This window comes from Nicotiana sylvestris, chromosome 1 (genome assembly GCF_000393655.2).
Source record: "Nicotiana sylvestris chromosome 1, ASM39365v2, whole genome shotgun sequence".
In the NCBI taxonomy this organism is placed as follows: Eukaryota; Viridiplantae; Streptophyta; class Magnoliopsida; order Solanales; family Solanaceae; genus Nicotiana; species Nicotiana sylvestris.
In genome coordinates, this window is record NC_091057.1 from 117,675,134 (window position 1) to 117,695,527 (window position 20,394).

At 37.6% G+C, this 20,394-nt stretch overlaps 2 protein-coding genes across 2 annotated transcripts; one reads left to right on the forward strand and one right to left on the reverse strand.

Moving 5' to 3' along the window:
• The first annotated feature begins 11,595 nt into the window (after positions 1 to 11,595).
• On the forward strand, positions 11,596 to 14,303 carry LOC104247515 (F-box protein At1g10780). Its single transcript, XM_009803557.2, has 4 exons — positions 11,596 to 11,694; positions 12,561 to 13,306; positions 13,392 to 13,672; positions 13,759 to 14,303. The coding sequence occupies exons 2-4, from the start codon at positions 12,565 to 12,567 to the stop codon at positions 13,993 to 13,995; spliced, it is 1,260 nt and encodes a 419-aa protein (XP_009801859.1). The 5' UTR covers positions 11,596 to 11,694; positions 12,561 to 12,564; the 3' UTR covers positions 13,996 to 14,303.
• Positions 14,304 to 15,156: 853 nt separating this feature from the next.
• Positions 15,157 to 19,642, reverse strand: LOC104247516 (transmembrane emp24 domain-containing protein p24delta3-like). Its single transcript, XM_009803558.2, has 4 exons — positions 19,257 to 19,642; positions 16,052 to 16,264; positions 15,604 to 15,680; positions 15,157 to 15,512 (listed from the first exon to the last, which is right to left on the reverse strand). The coding sequence occupies exons 1-4, from the start codon at positions 19,476 to 19,478 to the stop codon at positions 15,368 to 15,370; spliced, it is 657 nt and encodes a 218-aa protein (XP_009801860.1). The 5' UTR covers positions 19,479 to 19,642; the 3' UTR covers positions 15,157 to 15,367.
• Between the last annotated feature and the right edge of the window lie 752 nt (positions 19,643 to 20,394).

A 20,394-nucleotide genomic window follows, 5' to 3' on the forward strand; every position in this document is an offset into this window, starting at 1 on the left:
GATTAGGCTCGACACTTACTCAGTACATGGTGTTGATTGTACTGATACTACACTCTGCACTCCTTTGTGCAGATTTCGGTACCGGACCTGGTGAGTAACTGAGGTAGCTGCCTTCAGTCCAGGGATACCAAGGTAGGTCTGCTGGCGTCCACAGAGCCTAGAGTCCCCCTTCCCTGCTTTAGTTTTTCTGATGTCTTTTTCATTCTGAGAATAATTGTATCTTTCTTCCTAGACAAATGGTTGTAGTAAAAATCATAGATGCTCATGATATTGTGACACCAGATTCATGGGTAGACTTGTATCGGTTTATTTGATTATGTTATAACTCTTCCGCATTTATAATTTGTTTAACTTTAGTTTTGGCTTATATCTGTTAGGTTTCATGTTAAACGTGTAGAACCTTAATAGCTGGTTTGCCTAGCTTTCACGAGTAGGCGTCATCACGACTCTCGAGGGTGAAAAATTCGGGTCGTGACATCAGACATGATAAGCAGATAGACAACCATTGAACATGAATCTATAAACACAACACAATAGGGAAAACGATTCTCGTATGATCACTTTAGGGACTTATACCAATTTCACGGATTCCAGGGGTTCGATTCTAAGAAGAAAGGGGTTTAGCCATACATACCTCAATAGAGCTTTCCTTAATACTTTAAGGGGGGGGTCCGAAATTAGCAACTTCAATCTATTTTAGCAATAGCACAAAATGGGACCCAAAATTAGGAGAATGATGTGTAAGTCTAGCTCACTAAAGCATTCTACCAAACATTATGTGTGCATTGTGTTTCAAGACTCTTTTTGTGTAAAATTATATCATCTCACACCCCAATCTTTAACATTTTTAGCTCAAAAATCTCCCTATACCCTTTATCATACATGCATGCAATATAATAACTCAAATACCCACAAACTTTCTTGATAATTACCCATATTTAGCTAAAATTTGAAATTAAGGGTTAGGGTGTAGAATCTTACCTAAAGGATGAAAATCTAGTATGTTTTTCCTTGTTAATCTTCAAAGATTTGTGTAAGAATTGAAGGATGCCTTAATGAAGATCACTTTCTCACTCTAGGGCTCCCCCTCTCACTCTATAACATAAGAATTTTGCTAAAAAATGACCCATTGCAAGTATTTAATGAAGTTTGGTCGGGTTATAAAGATAGAATAATGGATAGTCCAAGATTCCGGATCGAGCTACAGGCTTGGCGTCGCCAGCTTAAAACCTGGTCTAGCCTGGCTTTATCCAGCCCTTGCCAGCTTAAAGCCTGGTCTAGCCTGGCTTTATCCAGGCCTCACCAGCTTAAAGCCTGGCCTAGCCGTGATGAAAAATTTCAACTCCCCAATGCATTGTTCAACCCAAAACTCCGAAAATGCAACGTATTAGCCTACCTTGACACCACAAAACCTTAATTTACATAGTGAAGTTTTCTGGGGCCATACATCCGTGCTCAGGGCTTCGATATACAATCCACACTCAAGAATGCCAAAGCAGAGGAAGCTAGGGCTTGAAAGCTGGCCTTTCCCGAGGAAGACTCAAATAGTTTAAGTGAGTCTGAAGGCGGGGAATATCTTGAGGGTGGAGATGACGGCTCTGATGAAGATTGAAGACCAAGTCATTTAGGCCGTTGTATTTTTCGCTTTTCCTTGGTATCTTTTTTAGGCCATCTCAGTCGTTGTAGATTTTGTATTAGGCTGATTTGGCCCTTCTTAAAAATTATTATATATAAATATAAGGCTTTTCTTTCCCTTTCGGCTTTCAATTTTTTTCCTTTGCTTTATCATTTGTATTCACAAAGGTTGGAATGCCTTAGCATGAAACAATAAGGTTGTGTTTGAGGGTTCGAACAAACCTTGACTTTATTGCCTTTCTAGGTTATGGTGTTATTGGGGTTTGATGTTACCAAAGTTTTCTCCCGAAAATATCTTAAGTTTGAGATTCTAACGAGGGTAGCCTTTAGAACCAATTATGAAAAAAAATTATTTTTTCTTTTTCGAAGGTCTGTTTTTGTTACGAATTTCGGACGTCTCCGAACTGTGTTAAATTGGCCGTAGCCTTTTAGTTCGGGCGTTGCCCAGTGAGTTTGCCTTCCCAAGTTATCTAGGCTTACATAAGATAATAGTCCCCGAGTGGGGTATGGCGTGGCCTTTAAAATTCGGGGGCTTCCTAAGAGGTCTTATGTCCTCGACATTTAATAGTTTGATCTGTTCTAGTTTGTTTTTCGGATGGTAGTCCCCGAGTGTTGGAGTGATCATCCGAACTCTGGTTATAATCGGCCCTTGGGCTCATTTCCATAATTGTTCGAAAGTACGAAATTGTAAAGTGGAAATTTTTTCTCTATGACATAAGATAATTTCAAGGAAAAATACTTCTCTTTATTTTTGAAAAATGATTACACATGCGTACATGTTTTGTGTCAGGGCTCGAGCAACCTATGTAGGCACGGTTCGTTTGACCATTTGGCCCTTACAACAAATTTCACCTATCAAGACCCCACTATAATGAAGTAATTTCCTCACAAAAAAGTTGACATCCAAGGGAAATGCCCCCCAGTATTCGAGGTTGATTGTAGAGGAACCTCAGATACTATTAGTGTTGTCTTCACATCGATTCGTGATCGGCCTTCGATTCTAAGTTGGCACGATCCATTGTTGCCTCGTTAAAAACCTTACTAAAAAATCAAGTGAGCCAAAAAAATTCAAGGGAAAAAGAGTGCAACGCATGCTTTCAGACCTAAAGGCTTTGTGCCGCTCCTTGTCGATAACCTTCAAATGTTAGTCAAAAAATAGAAAGAATTGAAATGGGGTCGTATCTCAGCAGTAATATCATTTAAGATGAGTTACATTCCAATTGTTTGGTAGTTGTTCTTCGTCCATCATTCCGGGCTTATAGGATCCTTTCCTTGTGATCTCGAGAATTTGGTATGACTCTTCCCAGTTCGGACCCAATTTCTCGTCATTTGTATTTCGGGTGTTTAATGTGACCTTCCTCGGCACTAAGTCCCGTCATTATAATATTGAAGGTTGGCCCTTTAATTGTAATACATTTCGATCTGTTGCTTCTGGGCAGCCAATCGAACAAAGGCAGTTTCACGCCATTCATCTAATAGCTCTAGGCTTATATTCATGGCCTCGTAATTTGATTCCTTCATCGCACATCGGAATATGATGCTCGGCTCCCTGACTTTGATCGGTATTAAAGCTTTGGTGCCATAAACCAATGAGAGCAGGGTAGCCCCGGTACTGGACTTCGAAATTGTGCGATACGCCCAAAGGACTTCGGGCAGGATCTATCTCCATTTCCCCTTGGCATCGGTCAACCTTTTCTTAAGGTTTTGGATTATGGTTTTGTTGGTAGATTCATCCATCCCATTCCCACTAGGGTGATAAGATCCTTTTGATCTTATGATCTTCGAGAAATTTGGTCACTTTGTTGCCGATAAATTATTTTTCGTTGTCACACGCAATTTGAGATGGTGTTACAAATCGACATATGATGGTGTTCCGTTGTCATAATGATCTTTTAGTATGCATGTGCTTCAACCCACTTAGAGAAATAGTCAGTAATAAATAAAACAAATTGAGCCTTACCTGGTGTCGATGGAAGAGGGCTGACGATGTCCATCCCCCACTTCAGAATGGCCATGGTGATAAGACTGAATGTAGAAGATCCCCGGGTTGATGAATCATCGGAGCATGTCTTTTACACTTATCACACATTTGCACAAACTCCTTCGCATCTTTTTCCATATCGACCCAGCAATAGCCGGCTCTGATTACCTTTCAAACCAATGATTCAACGCCTGAGTGGTTACCGCACGTGCCTTCATGGACTTCCCTCAAAATGTACTCGGTATCACCTGGTCCTAGACATATTGCTAGAGGCTCGTCGAATGTTCTTCTGAGTAAGGTTTTGTCCTCAGATAAGCTAAATCGGGCTGCCTTTGTGCGCAAGGCCCTCGATTCCTTTGGATCTGAGGGAAGATTTCTGGTCTTCAAATACTCCATATATTTATTTCTCCAATCCCAAGTGAAGCTTGTGGAGTTTATTTTGGCATGACCTTCTTCTACTACCAACCTCATAAGTTGTATGACCGCCCTCAAGTTGAGCTCGTTATCTTTGACCGATGACCCTAAGTTCGCCAGGGCATCGGCTTCGCTATTTTGATCTCGGGGCACGTGCTGTAAAGTCCATTCTTTGAAATAATGCAATGTTACCTGTAGCTTGTCCAAGTACCTTTGCATTCGTTCTTCCCTGGCCTCGAACATTCTGTTTACTTAGTTTACCACAAGGAGGGAGTTGCATTTAGCCTCGATCACCTCTACCCCCAAGCCTTTGGCTAGTTTGAGACCTGCAATCATGGCCTCATATTCAGCTTCGTTGTTAGTCAATTTTACAATTCTAATAGATTGTCTAACTGTATTGCTCGTGGGGGACTTCAGTACGATGCCAAGTCCGAACTATTTTACGTTCGAGGCACTGTCTGTAAAGAGGGTCCAGATTCCCGAGGATATTCCCGAATTTACCAATAACTCCCTTTCGACTTCGGGTATTAGGGCCAATGTAAAGTCGGCCAAAATTTGAGATTTAATGGCCATTCGAGGTTGATATTTGATATTGTACCCGCTGATTTCTATAGCCTATTTGGCCAATTGTCCCACGAGTTTGGGTTTATGCATTTTATTTCATAAAGGGTAGGTTATTACAACACATATAGGATGGCACTAGAAATATGGCTTTAGTTTCCTAGAGGCACTTAGCAAAGCGAGTGCCAATTTTTCTAAGTGTGGGTATCTAGTTTCGACCTCACCTAAGGTCCTACTGACATAATAAATTGGAAATTACGTACCTTGTTCTTCTCGGACTAGGACTCCACTTACCGCTATTTCTGATATCACTTACAGTCGTTCATCCGCCCTCGGTATGTGAAGCAATGGTGGGCTCGACAAGTATCGCTTAAGTTCCTCTAAAGTTCGTTGACATTTTGGGGTCCATGTGAAGTTGTTTTCTTTTTTAGCAACGAGAAAATTGATGACTTTTATCGGACGACCTCAAGATGAATCGCCTCAGGGCTGCAATGTGCCCGGTTAGCCTTTGTACAACCTTCACATTATCCACTACCGTGATATCCTCGATAGATTTGATCTTATCCAGGTTGATCTCAATCCCTCGATTTGATACCATGAATCTGAGAAACAAGCCGGACCCGACCCTGAATGCACATTTTTTTGGATTCAGCTTCGTGTTGTATTTCCTCAATTTATTGAAGGTTTCCTCCAAATGCTTTAAATGGTCCTCTAATCGTAGGGACTTAACTAGAATATCGTCAATATAAACTTCCATGGTTTTTCTTATTTGTTCCTCGAATATTCGATTTACTAGTTGTTGGTAAGTGGCATCGCTATTTTTTAATCTGAATGGCATTACGTTATAGCAATGTGCCATATTTAGTGATGAAAGAGGTTTTTTCTTGGTCGCCCGGGTTCATCCATATTTGGTTGTACCCGGAATAGGCATCGAGAAAACTTAGAGTCTTATGGTCGGCTGTGGCATCGATCATGCGATCGATGTTAGGCAAAGGGAAAGAATCTTTAGGGCATGCTTTATTTAGGTCTTTATAATCTACAAACATCCTAAGTTTGTTTCCTTTCTTAGGAACCACGACTACGTTTGTTAACCATTCGGGTATTTGACCTCTCGTATGGATCCTATTTTAAGGAGCTTAGTTACCTCATCCTTGATGAAGGCATGTTTGATCTCAGAGTGGGGTCTCCTTTTTTATTTTACCGGGTGAAACTTCGGGTCCAAGCTTAGTTTGTGAATAGTGATCTCCGATGGGATCCCTGTAATATTGATATGGGACCAAGAAAAACAATCCATATTCGCTATAAGAAACTGAATGAGTTTTTTCCTAAGCTTGGGAGTTAACCCCGTGCCCACGTATACATTCCGATTGGGTAGATGTTCGATTAGCACGACCTGCTCCAGCTCTTCGACCATTGGCTTGGTAGCATCAGAATCATCAAGGGTGATAAAGGATCAAGGAATCCCCAAAGTCGTCATCTTCGTTGATCCCTTCCTTATCTGATTTGGTCAAAGCTGGCATCGATGATTGCTATTTGGATTCTTGTTTTGCTTTCGAACCTGAGTCCTTCGTCGATGAGAGTGTTGATATTGGAATTATCTCATCGAAGGCAAACATTTCCTTCACGGCGGGTTATTCCCCATAAACCGTCTTTAACTCCTCTGATGCTGGAAGTTTTAATACTTGGTAGAGGGTCAAACGTACGACCCTCATGTTGTGGATCCATAGTCTCCCGAACATGGCATTGTATCTCATGTCCCCCTCGATTACATAGAACTTGGTTTCCTGGATGGTACAGATAGTGTTTACCGGCAACATTATTTCTCCCTTAGTAGTTTCGCAAGCCATGTTTAATCCATTCAGCACTCGGGCCACAGGTATGATCTGGTCTTCAAGGCCGAGTTTTTCTCCGACCCTCGATCGAATGATGTTGGCCGAGCTACCTGGATCAATTAGCAAATGTTTAACTTTAGTTTTATTCATAAGTACAGAAATTATCAGTGCATCATTATGAGGTTGCATGATTCCTTCTGCGCCCTCGTTGCTGAAAGATAGAGTCCCTTCTGGTAAGTAATCCCGAGTTCGTTTTTCTCTTATGATTGACACTTTGGTGTGTTTCATCATCATACCTTGAGGAACATCGACCCTCCAGCGATCATATGGATGACTTGCTGGGGTTTGTCTTGTCCGTTTTGTTTGTTGGAATCCCTATTTCTGAAGTGACTCTTAGCTCGATCACTCATAAATACTCGAAGATGACCGTCGTTGAACAAACGAGCTACTTCCTCCCTCAATTGTTGACAATCCTCCGTCCCGGGGCCATGTGTGCCATGATATTTGCATATTTGGTTGGGATGCCTTTGTGCTAGATCAGTTTGCAAAGGTCGAGGCTATTGGTATCTTTGATACGTCCAATGGCCGATACACGATGGCCGATGCGTCCACATTAAAGTTGTACTCCGGCAATCATGGTCTTCTTTGGGACTAATAGATCTTTCGAAGATGGTTTTACTCATGAGTCTCCGTGAACTTTGACCTCGATCATTTCTCATTTTGTTTCGTGTAGAGTTTCGCCCAGATCCACTATTCCTATGGTCTTCATTATATGGTTGATATCGATCTCTATTTGACTTTGGCTCTCGGTCGATATCCCTTTTGATTCTATCGATGGGTCTGATAGGATAAACAGACCCAGAAGGAGCCCCTAATTGATCATCCTCGACCCTAATCTTCGACTGATATCGATTGTGCACATCGGCCCAAGTGATAGCTGGGTATTCGATCAAATTCTACTTCAACTGTTGTGAAGCCACTAAACTTCGAACGTTGAGACCTTGAGTGAAAGCTTGAACAACACAATCATCATCGACCGGTGGCAAGTCCATCCGTCCATTTGGAATCGGGATACTAATTCTCTGAGTATCTCGTTGTCCTTCTACCTTACATTGAAAATGTCTGACTTCCTAGTTTCGACCTTGATGGTCCCGACGTGTGCCTTTACAAAAAAATCTGCTAGCATAGTATAGAATTAGGCGGTAAATTATAATACCATATCATAACACCCTTCGATAGAGTGTCCCCGAATTTCTTCAGTAAGACGGATTCGACCTGGTCATCTTCCAAGCCATTTCCTTTGATAGCACACGTGTAAGAGGTGACGTGTTCATTTGGATCAGTCGTCCCATTATACTTAGGGATTTCGGGCATGTGGAACTTCTTTGGGATTGGCTTCGGAGCCGTACTGGGGGAAAAGATTTTTGTACGAACTTTTTGGAATCCAATCCTTTTAATATTGGTGGTGCCCCCAGGATTGGGCCAACCCTGGAGTTATAGGTCTCCACTTTCTTGTCATTTTCCTCGATCTTCTTTTCCCCTGTCTCTATTCGCTTTGTCAGTTCTTCAAGCATCTATATGATAGCAGGATTGGTCTCTGATTCCTTCTCGTTCGATTTTCTTGAAATCGATTCGACCCTATGTACGATTGCATGGGATGGCTAGAGTTTGACCCTGCTCGGTGTGTGGTTCTGGTTTTGGAGTTGGCCTATTGCTTCCTGCTGAGCCTGCAACATTTTGAAGATCACCTGCATGTTGATCCCACCATCTTCACTGCCACGTGTGCTCTGAGTAGCTGATCGAGCATCCCCACGAACGCTGCTTTCGGGATCGACGACCAGATTTCCATTGATGGCTACATGTGAACTGACGTCGATTGGATCTACAACGGGAATTCCATCGAGGTCAACATGGGGTACAATGTTTCCTGGTGCACTGTTCTCATTTTCGCCGTGGTGGCCGAGATCATTGTCAATGTGTTGAGGTGCTGACTGAGAGTTTGATATTTTTTAATCCTGTAATCAAAGATACTTCAAAAAAGAAGTGTAAAATACTACGTGTCACAAAAGTTTGTACCATGTAATCACTATTATCCTTAGCCCCACGGTGGGTGCCAAACTGTTTATTCTAAAATCGGATAACAATTGAATTTATACGCAGTTTTAAGGATACGTGATATAACTTAATACAAATTGAGAAGAATAAATTAGTATTGAAATGACAATAAAAGAACAGATGAAAACCTCACAAATTGGACAACCTTGGCCCTCGATTTCACTCACCCTTGAACCAAATAAGTATCAACTAGATTAAGAACAAAATAACAAGACAATGATAACTAGAGAATGACAGTATATTGCTTTGTATTACGTGAATATGATGATGTTTACAAATGATCAGGCCCCCTTTATATAGCAGGGGAGTCATACTCTAAGTATAATTCTATATGAGGTAAAAAATTTCATGATTGTCTAATTAATCGGCCTCTTCTTGATACGTGACAGGATTCACATCGTGATCCTTGCCCAATTGCGGATATTTTGTCTTACCGTTATTCGACTCAGTAAGTTTTCCTCGATCTCTATCTTGTTCGGTCTCGATCTTGGTCGATCCGGATCTTGGTCGATCTTGATCTTAATCGGTCTCAGGGCCACGAGCTCGGCAACCTAACTTTGCATCATAGTTCGATATAATACGAGGCTGAACCTTGGCTTATCGTGCTCCAGTCTCGATCAGTCATACAAAAAGGGCAAGTCCGATTTTGACCATATACACTTCTTAATTTGTATCAAGTTATATCACATATCCTTAAAACCGCGTACAAATTTAATTGTTATCCAATTTTATGGGTAAATATATTTGTGTAATAGTTTCGTTTGTTGTGTGTAGTGATAACGAGTTTATAGCCAAGCCGATACATCAAATATAGAAATAGCGGGGTATTTACATCTATACCCGTTTTTGGGGTCACGTTTTAACTTGTGCCTACTTTGCAAAAAAATTACAAGTGTACCCACTTTTTCGCGTAACTTCAACATATGGGGCTGAAGTAGCAAAGACAATCACGCAAAACTTCAGCATTCTAGTAGACGGGCTTGAAGTAGCAAGTGTGCTGAACCAAGTGTGCTGAAGTTTTTGTTTGTAATTGTTTAACTTAAGCATAGTAGCTGAAGTTTTATTCTCTATTTGCTAAAGTTTTTGTTTGTAATTGCTGAACTTAAGCATAGCAGCTGAAGTTTTGTTCTCTATTTGCTGAAGTTTTTGTTTGTAATTGCACTACATAAGCTAAAGTTTTTTTGTTCTGGATTCATTAGTTTTGTCATTAAGCTTTTTCAAAAACTTCAGCAGAAGATGCTGAAGTTATTTAGTTCATTTATAAAAACTTCAGCACTAAATAAGCTGAAGTTTTTTTGTCCTGGATAAACTTTTTCAAAAACTTCAGCAGAAGATGCTGAAGTTATTTAGTTCATTTGTAAAACTTCAGCACTAAAAGCTGAAGTTTTTTTGTCCTGGATTCATTAGTTTTATCATAAAGCTTTTTCAAAAACTTCAGTAGAAGATGCTGAAGTTATTTAGTTCATTTGTAAAAATTTCAGCACTATATAAGTTGAAGTTTTTGAAAAAGCTTTCTAATATACTAGATAAATAATCGGATTGCCAACAGTATCTAAATCATAAATTTTGGAAACAATAAACGTGAAAAGAACAAAATTATCATTGTCTACTAACTTACGTATGTGGAAATATTCACAAATTATTGTCTACTAACTTACGTAATTATTTATAATTTATTTTTAAATAATCTGATAAATATATTTATGGCAATCATCCTATGAACTTAAATTTCATAGCAGCACCAACAGCAGCAGAAGAAAGAAGAAGAAGAAGAAGAAGAAGAAGAAGAAGAAGAAGAAGAAGAAGAAGAAGAAGAAGAAGAAGAAGAGGAGGAAGAAGGAAGAGGAGGAGGAGGAGAAAGGGGCTGAAGTTGTTTAAAAAGTAGGTACAAGTTAAAATTTAAAAAAATAATTATAGGTTAAATGAGGGTGACCAAATAGGACGTCCCGTGCAATTTTTACAGAAATAACTGGAAATAAACGCAATGAGAAAATTCGCAAGAAAGTATTGTTTGTCGCTGCGTCATTTTTCAAAACTTTTGTTTATTTGGAGTATAGACCTTGAAAATAATAAAGGTTGGTTACACGACATAAACGGTGGAAAGTCTAGATAAAATTAAAAAAATAAAAATAATACTGTAGATTAATTCTCTAGTTCCCTAAAATCTCTAAGAATCAATAAATCTTCAGTTAAGAATTAAAATGAACAATCCGTACATACAACTCTAACTAGTGAAATTAAATCAAATGTCTTGTGTGGAACTGCAGATAAGCGTAGTATTCTAAAAGCTTCAAATTTACTTTAAAGCTACATTATCTATTATTGTAATAAAATGAATATTCAATAGCCTCTTTGGCCAAGCTTCTCCAAGTCCAAACTAAAAAATTTTAAAGTGTTTTTTTCTTCTAAAGTTAAAATGTTTGGCCAAACTTTAGAAGAAAAAAAAGTATTTTTTAGTAGAAGCAGAATCAATTTTGGAGAAACAGAAAAAAATAGTTTCAACTCAGAAACACTTTTTTGAAAAAAATATATTTAGAAGCACTTTTTAAAAGTTTGGTCAAACACTAATTGCTGCTTAGAAGTACTTTTTAAATTAATTAGCCAAACGCAAATAACTTTCACCAAAAGTACTTTTGAAAAAAAATATTTCTCAAAATAAGCGAATTTTCCCAGGTTGGCCAAGCAAGCTATGAATAGAGAAGAATTATTAACATAACTAATCTTCGGTTAATTGATTAATAAATACTACTTATGTATTGCAAATTTCAAGAGGAAAATGTAAGATCTGAAATTTAACTACTAATGTAAGAAGTTAAAACGTGGTGGGTAGGCGCTATTGGAATCATTTCACTAATTCAAAAATCAAAAAAGGGCTCTAATGAGGGAACGGTCGAAAATTCAAAATTGTTCAAAAACGAAGCGGGCTACATTTTTTTTATTTTGCATGCATGAAAATAACTCACTTTCTCTCTCTAAACATTTTTGAAATTTGAAAACAGCTCTCAGCGCTCCATTTATACCCGCCCCTCACTCTTCTTTCACCTCTCTCCTCTCTCTCTCTCTCTCTCTCTCTTGAATAAGCAGTGCAGTAGCTTAAATCTGAGCATCTAACTTTTCATCGGATTAAGCCTAAAAAACTCCACTGAATTATTCATTGTAAGCTTCTCTTAATTGTCTGGCTATGATTTATCAGTTTTTTCAATGTGCTGATTCAATGATGGATTTAATCTTGTTTCTTATCTCATGGGGATACATTTGATTTGCTGTTAAATAATCTGATTAATTTCGTATCAATTGTTCATTATCGATGCATTTCTTTACATAATTAAGTTCATCCTTAGTTTCTGCTCCTAATTTGTGCCACTTCCAACCCCAAGCTGGCATTGGCGGATGAAGCACTGTCTTTAACATATAGCTGAAATTTGACATATATTCTATGGTCAATAAAAGACCAATCGGTGCATTGGTCTAGTTTGAACTTAGAAGTACAAATTAAGACTGACATGGGTTGATAGAATGATAGTATTATTGTCCATGTAGTATATGTTATGTTAGGTTTCATCAAACAGTTTGATATCTAAGCTGTGGCTAGTGTTGTAGTTGTGCTCCAATGTGGTCGTTTCTCCATAATCATGGATTTGTTTTTGCATATGTCCATTTGAATTCTTATTCATACCACTCAGGCCCGAGTAGTTTATATAGAACCAATTTTAAGATCTTTCAAATCCTTGATAGATCTTTCTTCTGGCTTACTCGTTGATTCAGCTAAAAATGCTTACCTTTTTTTTTAAACCTTATGAACTTCATTTATGTACCTATCTATTTATTTTCGTCCCCTCACACCTTATCTACTACTGCGTGTTAGCTAATGATGATTACGTTTGTTTGTTGTTTCTGTTCAAGCATCTTTAACAGATGAATCCACCGCTTATGTAATTTATAGATGCTTGAGAATTTGATTGTTCTTTTCTTTTTTGTTATGATTTGTAATTGACCATTACCTGTTTGATATTTGTACCCAGAATAATGGACTCTTTGCCTGATGCCATTGTCCAGTGCATCCTATCCAACATAACCAATGCAAAAGATGTGGCTTCTTCTTCTTGTGTATCAAGAAGGTGGAAGGAGTCAATTCCTTATCTCAATAGGCTTGTCTTCACTCGTAATGTTTTTGACAACCTTAAGAAGTACTCTCCTGATGACATTGTTGGGCACATGGTTTCATCAATTATTCGATTGGAAGAACTTGTTGTATACTGCCCGTTTACTGGTTCTGGCCTAGCATCGTGGCTTTCATTGGCAGGACCTTCTCTACGGAGGCTTGAGCTAAAGATGGACGACAACCTCATTGAGCAGAACCCGGGCTCCAGGAACCCCTCAAAGTTGGACTGTATCTCAGCAGCAATGCATTTGGAATCTTTGAAACTTTGGGGGGTGAATATGACACATTGCCCCAAATGGGACACTTTCTATAGGCTTAGAGATCTCCAAATAGTTGGTACAGTAACAGATGACTCTACCCTCTCTACTGCATTAAGGGCTTGCCCCAATTTGAGTAACCTGTTACTCCTTGGTTGTGAGGGACTGAAATATGTTTCTATTGAGCTTCCTCAGCTGGAGGTGTGCAACCTTGATTTCAATGGCTTAGGTAACTGCTCCCTCTATCTCAATTGTCCAAAAATTCAGCATCTTGAAGTGCAAGGCTGTAGTTGGATCAGAGTCCTTGAAACTCGGTTACTCAGAAACCTTTCCATTTCCAACACTTCAGGTATTGAAAAATTCCATTTTTTGATACTCCACTATTTGTGCTTTACTTTCAAACAGTATCACAAACAACCAATCTTTTATTGTAGGACGGGTTAACGGTGTAGTTTTTGGGAAGCTTGTGGCACTTGAGTCATTGGAGATGAGAGGAGTTCAATGGTGTTGGGACGCTGTAAATGAAATGCTTCGATTGTCAAGTGAAGTCAAGCATCTCTTCATGAAGGTGGAATTCACTGGAGATTCTGATTCCCTTCAGCCATTCCCAGAGATCGACTTCGTTGATTTCTTTAACAGCCACCCCAAGCTAACAAAATTTGACATCCATGGTGCCATGTTTGCTGCGCTTTGCCAGAGAAACAGTTTGAAAAATGTGAGTCTTCTGTTTCTCATTGCTCAACAGTTCAAATAGTGCACTTAATGTTTGTTTTAACATTTCAAATTCTTGGATGTTTGCAGGTGGACTACAGATTTATGATCCCTTGCCTTGAGGAGGTTGTAGTCACTGTAAGATCGCCACTGAATGCTGAACAGAAAATGAGTACACTAGAGTCATTAATCAACTATGGGAAGAAGCTGAGGAAGATGAGAATAAAAATTCTTCAGATGAAGAGCAGCCATAGCAGTACAGATGATTTTTTCGAGGAAATTTGCAGATTCACACGTATGAATCGCAGGATTGTTTCAATCGAATAATGATTGAAAATTTTCCCTTTCCCCCTTATCATTGGGTTTCTTTTCATGGGAGGAGGGATCCTTCTGTTGATTTTGATAGGAACATTCTTGGACCATTTCCTTGTAAGTTCCGACAAGTTTGTACTTTGATTTATGTAGCTTACATTTTTTAACCAGACTAGAGGCTCAAACTGCCTTGCATTTTTAAACCAGACTTAGAGGTCATTGTTATGTACTTGGAAAAGATCATTAATGAGTTCCTTATTTCATATAAGGAAATGGGACGATTGTTTTTCTAGAAATTATAAAATCATTTATGTTCTTGAGAAGTTTAGCTTCAGGCAATATTTATAGCAAAATCATAACCTATGCCACTAAGGGCTCATTCTATATTTGGCACAAGAAAACATTATCTCTGTAAAATTCTGGATTATCTAATACAAATGTATGATTTCTTTTTTCTGCACAACTACTACCCTTGTAACTTGAGGAAAATTTGCATATTATTATGTGGAATACAATATGGAATAAGAATACACGGTTTGGCAAAAAATTACGAAGAGTCCTAAATTGATAAAATTACGCTCAAAATTAAAACTATGTCATTGTAAAACGGCATCTCGCATTACTAAATTGTTTTAAAAAAAAGCACCATTATATTGTAAGAATACATATAGTGATAATTCTTGCAATTTTTGAATTCTAAAAGATTTAAAAACTAAAACTTGTACAAGTATATAATTAGTGAAACTACTTATTGAATCCACTCTCATTTAATAAACAAGATTAACCTATTAAACAATTCAAGTTTAGCAGCTGTAGACGAGAGTAGGATTAAGAGTTAAGACAGGTTCTTATTCTCTATAATCTTTTTAAGTCCTGAGGCATAATATAGATGGACAAGAGCGAGAGAGAAACAAGCTCCATTGATGCAAGTGTGCAATCAGAAACAGGAGATAACTAACAGCTTCAGTATGTCTATAGGAGCAATACCAACCATACACGGATAATTTAAAGGAATCATTGGGACAACTACTTGTAAGAGAAAGGAATATCAAGAAAGGTTCAACTCTGAGCTATCACTTGAGGAAGAAATACAGTGTTTTCTGCTACTTGAATAAACACACGCTTCAGAGAGTGTACAACATAAATGTCCACTGAAATGATAAGTGAAGAAGAGAATAACAAAATGAAAGGGCAGGTAAGTAGTAGAAAGTAATTCAAGTGTACACTCAAAGCTAAGGCACAACACCTTTGCCTTCATTATCTGATACAGTAAAAGCTAGATCCACTAATATCACATAAAAAATTCTCTGTTTCATAAAAAGTGCCAAATGATGCTACTCCTAAGATTTAATGTGCCATCTAGAATGTGGTTTCAACTGAAGGAAGCCTAAATTAGCTTCTTCTTTCGGAAATATCGCTTCAGATACAAAACTTGTAAAACCGAAGCCAAGATGCAGACTCCTAAGGATGCGATACTAAAGCTAGCCACCCGTGTATTAGTTGTTTCACTAACCGACCGCATCTCTGCTTCTCTGAAAGGACACAAGGAAGAAGGTAGAAAGGTGAAACGACAAGAGCAAGTAAACCACAAGCACTGCATCCATAAGCATATTAAAAAGTTACCTGCTCTTTAAGTAGATCAAATTTTCATGAATGGCCTCCACAGCTCCCTCAAGCTTTCTCAACTCAAGTTCAATACCCTACTAGAGGCAGAAATTTGCGTAAAATTTCTAGAGTTTCCAGAAAAGATCTATTTGTCTACTTATCAGGAAAAGAAAAGAATAGCCAATGTATAATCCTTTAGGGAAGTATCAATTGCACAGGCCGAGATAACACCTACACAACCCAAGCTTAAACAAGTTACAAACACAAGCTTTGGTCAGAAATTTCTATTTCTATTAACCTATAGCCATTTTAACTCATTTGTAAAACATGCTTCAAATTCGTAGAGTTTAGTCCCCCTTTCTCCCTCAAGGGTTCGTACTTTCTTCAAATGAGTGCACTTTAGTTTCAGACAATTATGTTACAAGCAAAGATCAGAAGCTGAAAGGGCAAGAAAATCAGGTCCCACCTCTATCTTCTCCTTTCTGGCAACTGATTCCCAATCCTTGGCAGCAATTCCGGTTTTCCAGTCAAGGTTAACAGTTAAGCTCCCACCTCCTGGATTATGACCATCAACCCAAAAACATGCTAGATAGTTACCAGCCTCAGTTGTTGTGAAGGCAAACTGACCGTGTGTCATGTTCTCCTTGTGATGAAGGTTGTTCCCAAATGGTGAGGTGACCTGCACAAGTAATAACATGCCATAAGATTCACTATATTAACACAAATGAAGAAATATGACATCAGTAGAAAACATTTCAAGTGCAATTTCACACATGTTCTAGCCCAACAAAGTAAAGACACCCTGAATCTCGAGAAAAACCTCAAATTTAAATACTTCCCAATATGAGTTCATTTGTGTGTGTCTGAGCCTTCAGGGCACAAGCCCATGTGCTTTCATATCATCAATACTTAGTGTACAATCAGGAATATACAAACAAAATACACTAACCAACTAATGAGTTGATGCATTGTATCATTAGACCTGTCTAGACATGTAGCAGTACAATAGAACAAGAAGGCGAGGCAAGAGAAAAACAAAAACCACCAAACTAAGAATACGATAATCATAGAGCCTTTAAGCTTCTCTATGGAGTCAAATGACAAAAAGGTGTGACGAAAGCTATTCAAATACAACCATCAATTTACTTATTATGGGAGAGCCCAGGTAGTTTAAGGTGTGACTATTGTTTTTTTTTTTTTTTGTGTGTGTGGATAAAGTGTGACTATTGAAATAATTGCAGGCTTACGAATCCATTTTTGATGTTTTATAATCCTTGTAAGAAGACAAAGGATTAGGAGTATTCTATGCATTCCTCTTGGTAATGATGGGTGACTTCATAGTTTTTGTGTAGTCTATATATTAATATACAAATATGTTACCTTCTCAAAAAAAAAAATTGCAAGCTTGACAAGGAATCTCTCCAATATGCTAACTAGCACATCCATTCCCCCCCCCCCCCCAACCCCCCACCCACTTTCTTCATGCAAATACAACTTCTTCCTACCTCCTCTTAATACATTCAAAACCATTTAAAACCTGCATAACCATGACACAAACTGGCAGGACAACAAGATATATGCTGTGTGGATTGTCTTTTGTCTTCTAAAGAAAGCTGAAAGCCTGAAAACTTAATCTGCCTATGGTATGGCTTTGGAAATTAACTTTGACAATTTACCTTCTTTTTTTTTTTGTGATACGATAACTTTGACAATTTACTTCAGTACTCTATAAGCAGGTTTCTTATTCGATGGGCTAGAATAAGGATTTTACTCTGTATTAGTATCATACTATCGTTAAAGATGAACTTATCATTTTTTATTTTTTAAAAGAAAATCAAGAATGTATAAGCATCAAAAAAGTAAATTCACCACCTCAGATAGACTAACTAATCACATTCCTATCAATAGCCTTTAGCAACTTGGCACCCACCTCTCAAATAAACATGAATTACACTAAAGACTCCTGAACTTAGACAGCATCTTTTTTTCTCTTCTTGGACTAGAATTTTGTAATATATAACAGCCAAATAAGCACGGTCAATTTTAATTGCTGTGAATTTTCACCCAAAAGTGGGTTAATGTAACGGATCCTTGGTAAAGAGCTTTTCATACATTATAGAGAAGTGGGACATTTTAGTATAACTTTTCTAATTGTCTACTTCATAGCCGACAAATATGTATGAATTAACTGTAACAAGATTCAAATTGAAACCGTAAGAAAAATTACATGGTCAAAGTTGAGAGGAGTTTATGCAATTCACCCTCAACAAAGTAATTAGATGTCACTTGTCTCGCTTTTCTAACCACAAAGCAAACTCAAGAGCTAGGTCAAGCAAGGAGTCCATAGTGGCAGACTTGTTTTGTATCATGGAGGAGCCTGCTTAAGAAATGTTGCAAAAATCTGGGGGATGGGGGCAAAGATGTGTCCTTAAACTCAATTTTCACAAAAATTAAAAGAAACAATACTTTAAAAGTGAAAATTCAGGGAGCGACAGCCTTGTCTGCCCTGTAGCTCCGCCCTTGGAACCCATGATGACAATTGACAAGTCGCCAATCTAAAAACCTTAAAGTTTGATGTAGAATCTAGAGCCTAAGATGTTATCACAATAACAAGTCTTCACTTTGAAAACCACTATGTAGAATTTAGATATTCTTCACAAAGTTTCGACACAAGGGACTTCCTTTTCCTTATCCACAGACTGAATAGAGTATGTGCTTTGGGTTCTTTACAGCTTAATCTAGTAAAAAATAATAATTGGTCATATTAAAGGTCCTTCACCCAAAAGATCATTCTTCACTGTTTCAGAAATGATAGTTTCATTATAGTACCTTTAGGTTATTCTTCAACCAACAAAAACTTGAATGTATTAAAGTATACCTTATAAAGATCTATCACATATAGCACAATATATGCCTAAAAAGGGCAGCCCAATGCACAAGGCATCCTACATTCACGCAAGATTCGGAGAAGGGCTGCACCCGGGTGTGATGTAGACAGCCTACCTTAATGCAAGCATTAGTGGCTGCTTTCACGGCTCGAACCTGTGACCTATGGGTCACACAGAGACATCTTTATCGTTACTCCGGGGCTCCCCTTCACACAACAGATGCCTATGTTTCCATTATTCTCTCACATTAACTTAGTTAGGAGTAACTGATTCTAATTTAATGAATGCTCTGGAATAAAAAGTAAGATTGCTAAATCAGCAAAACAATCTTCTTGACAACTTGGCAAAGACCTAAACATTATCCAAATCATTCTTTTTGTGTGCAAACACTTGTTGGGTCTATGCTCTATTTTTCTAATAAGTAAAAACCAATCGCATGGCCATATATAACCCCAAAACCAATCTTTTCCAGAAATCCGATGGGACCATTTCCCAGCTGATCTAAAAGGTTCACGAAAATCAATCTGCTTAAACTTTACCTCTCTCTAATCCTAAAAAGAAGTTATAATCATAAGACCTAACGGGTATCACGCAAAATTACCCTTTAAGCAAATAAAATCACAGATTCACAGACAAAGAAGAACGAAATTATGCCTAATAAATAAGGTTTGACACAATTCCCCTAGTCGTGGGGCAAGTTGACCAGCTATTGTACTAGGGGGCTGTCACTCATATGAATGAATTAATTAATTGAAGAGCGCGCAAACCGATTGTCCTCATTACCTTGACGGAAATAGTGGGGATGGGATTCGAATGATCATCGGAAATAGCAAAGTAATCAGCCAAAACGACGACGTTATTGTGAAGTTCTTCGGAAACACACTTTGTTCCGCTAGCCGGCACAGTCAACCATATTGCTTCTCCCTTCCGCAATAAACAGACGAGTATCATCAACGGCAGTGATAGTAACACCCACCTGCGCATGTTAGCTCTGTCACACATCATTCGCTTTACTTCTCTTTCAGAATTTTGACTTCGGCTTATGTATGTGTCAATATGTTGGTAAATTTTCTATGAATTAGCAAACCAGATTGTCGTGATTCGGTATCAAATATATACCATATATATTTGGCCCATTGGTCTTTATTTTGATTTGGGAGTAGAAAAACGATTTTTTTTTTTAGGGCTATGCTGTTTTGTCAAAAAGTGATGTCGTTTTCGATATTTCTATCTATCAATCTATCTATATCTATATTATTATAAAAACACGAATAATTTATGCTCAATGTTGAACCACTAAAATATTCCTGAAATATTGATCGACATTTATACTCTTAAATATTTGTATAATTTAAGGATCTAATAATAAATTACCTAATAATGGAATTCTTCTCCGATTTAAACTCTACATATGCCCGACCCCACAATATTGATCCTACTTAAATTAGAGTACGTTCATAATTTTCTTTCTAAAAGAATTGTATTTCCTAATTACAATTCTTTATAATAAGGCATGTACTAAAAAAAAGGCGCGTACTAAAACAAAAAAAATTAGTAATATGCTCTTAAAATATTTATAATATTTTAAACAAAGTGAAAAATTCTTACTTCCCTTTAAAGTATTAATTTGTATTAGTTATTATAAAGCTAAAACTAAATTAAATATTATCTTTTATGATATATTTTGTGTTCCTAAATATTAGGAGTTACTACATAATTCACATAAATTGAGTTAATTTTTAAAATATTAAATAATAATAAAATAATTAAATGATAATTTTTTAAAATATAAAATCTAATTTAAAAAATATACAAAGTTATAGGGGCAACTTTATATGAATATTTTTCTTTTACATGCTAATAAAGTGGTTCTAATGATAAGATGAGATTGTGCTCTTTTTTAATTTAATTATTTCTAATT

Coding starts and splice junctions, on each gene's coding strand:
- LOC104247515 (XM_009803557.2), top strand. CDS start 12,565: ATGGACTCTTTGCCTGATGCCATTGTCCAGTGCATCCTATCCAACATA. Junction 13,307..13,391: donor TTCCATTTCCAACACTTCAG/GTATTGAAAAAT, acceptor CTTTTATTGTAG/GACGGGTTAACGGTGTAGTT. Junction 13,673..13,758: donor AGAGAAACAGTTTGAAAAAT/GTGAGTCTTCTG, acceptor GGATGTTTGCAG/GTGGACTACAGATTTATGAT.
- LOC104247516 (XM_009803558.2), bottom strand. CDS start 19,478: ATGATGTGTGACAGAGCTAACATGCGCAGGTGGGTGTTACTATCACTG. Junction 15,681..16,051: donor CCAGAAAGGAGAAGATAGAG/GTGGGACCTGAT, acceptor TGCCTCTAGTAG/GGTATTGAACTTGAGTTGAG. Junction 15,513..15,603: donor TTGATCTACTTAAAGAGCAG/GTAACTTTTTAA, acceptor GTGTCCTTTCAG/AGAAGCAGAGATGCGGTCGG.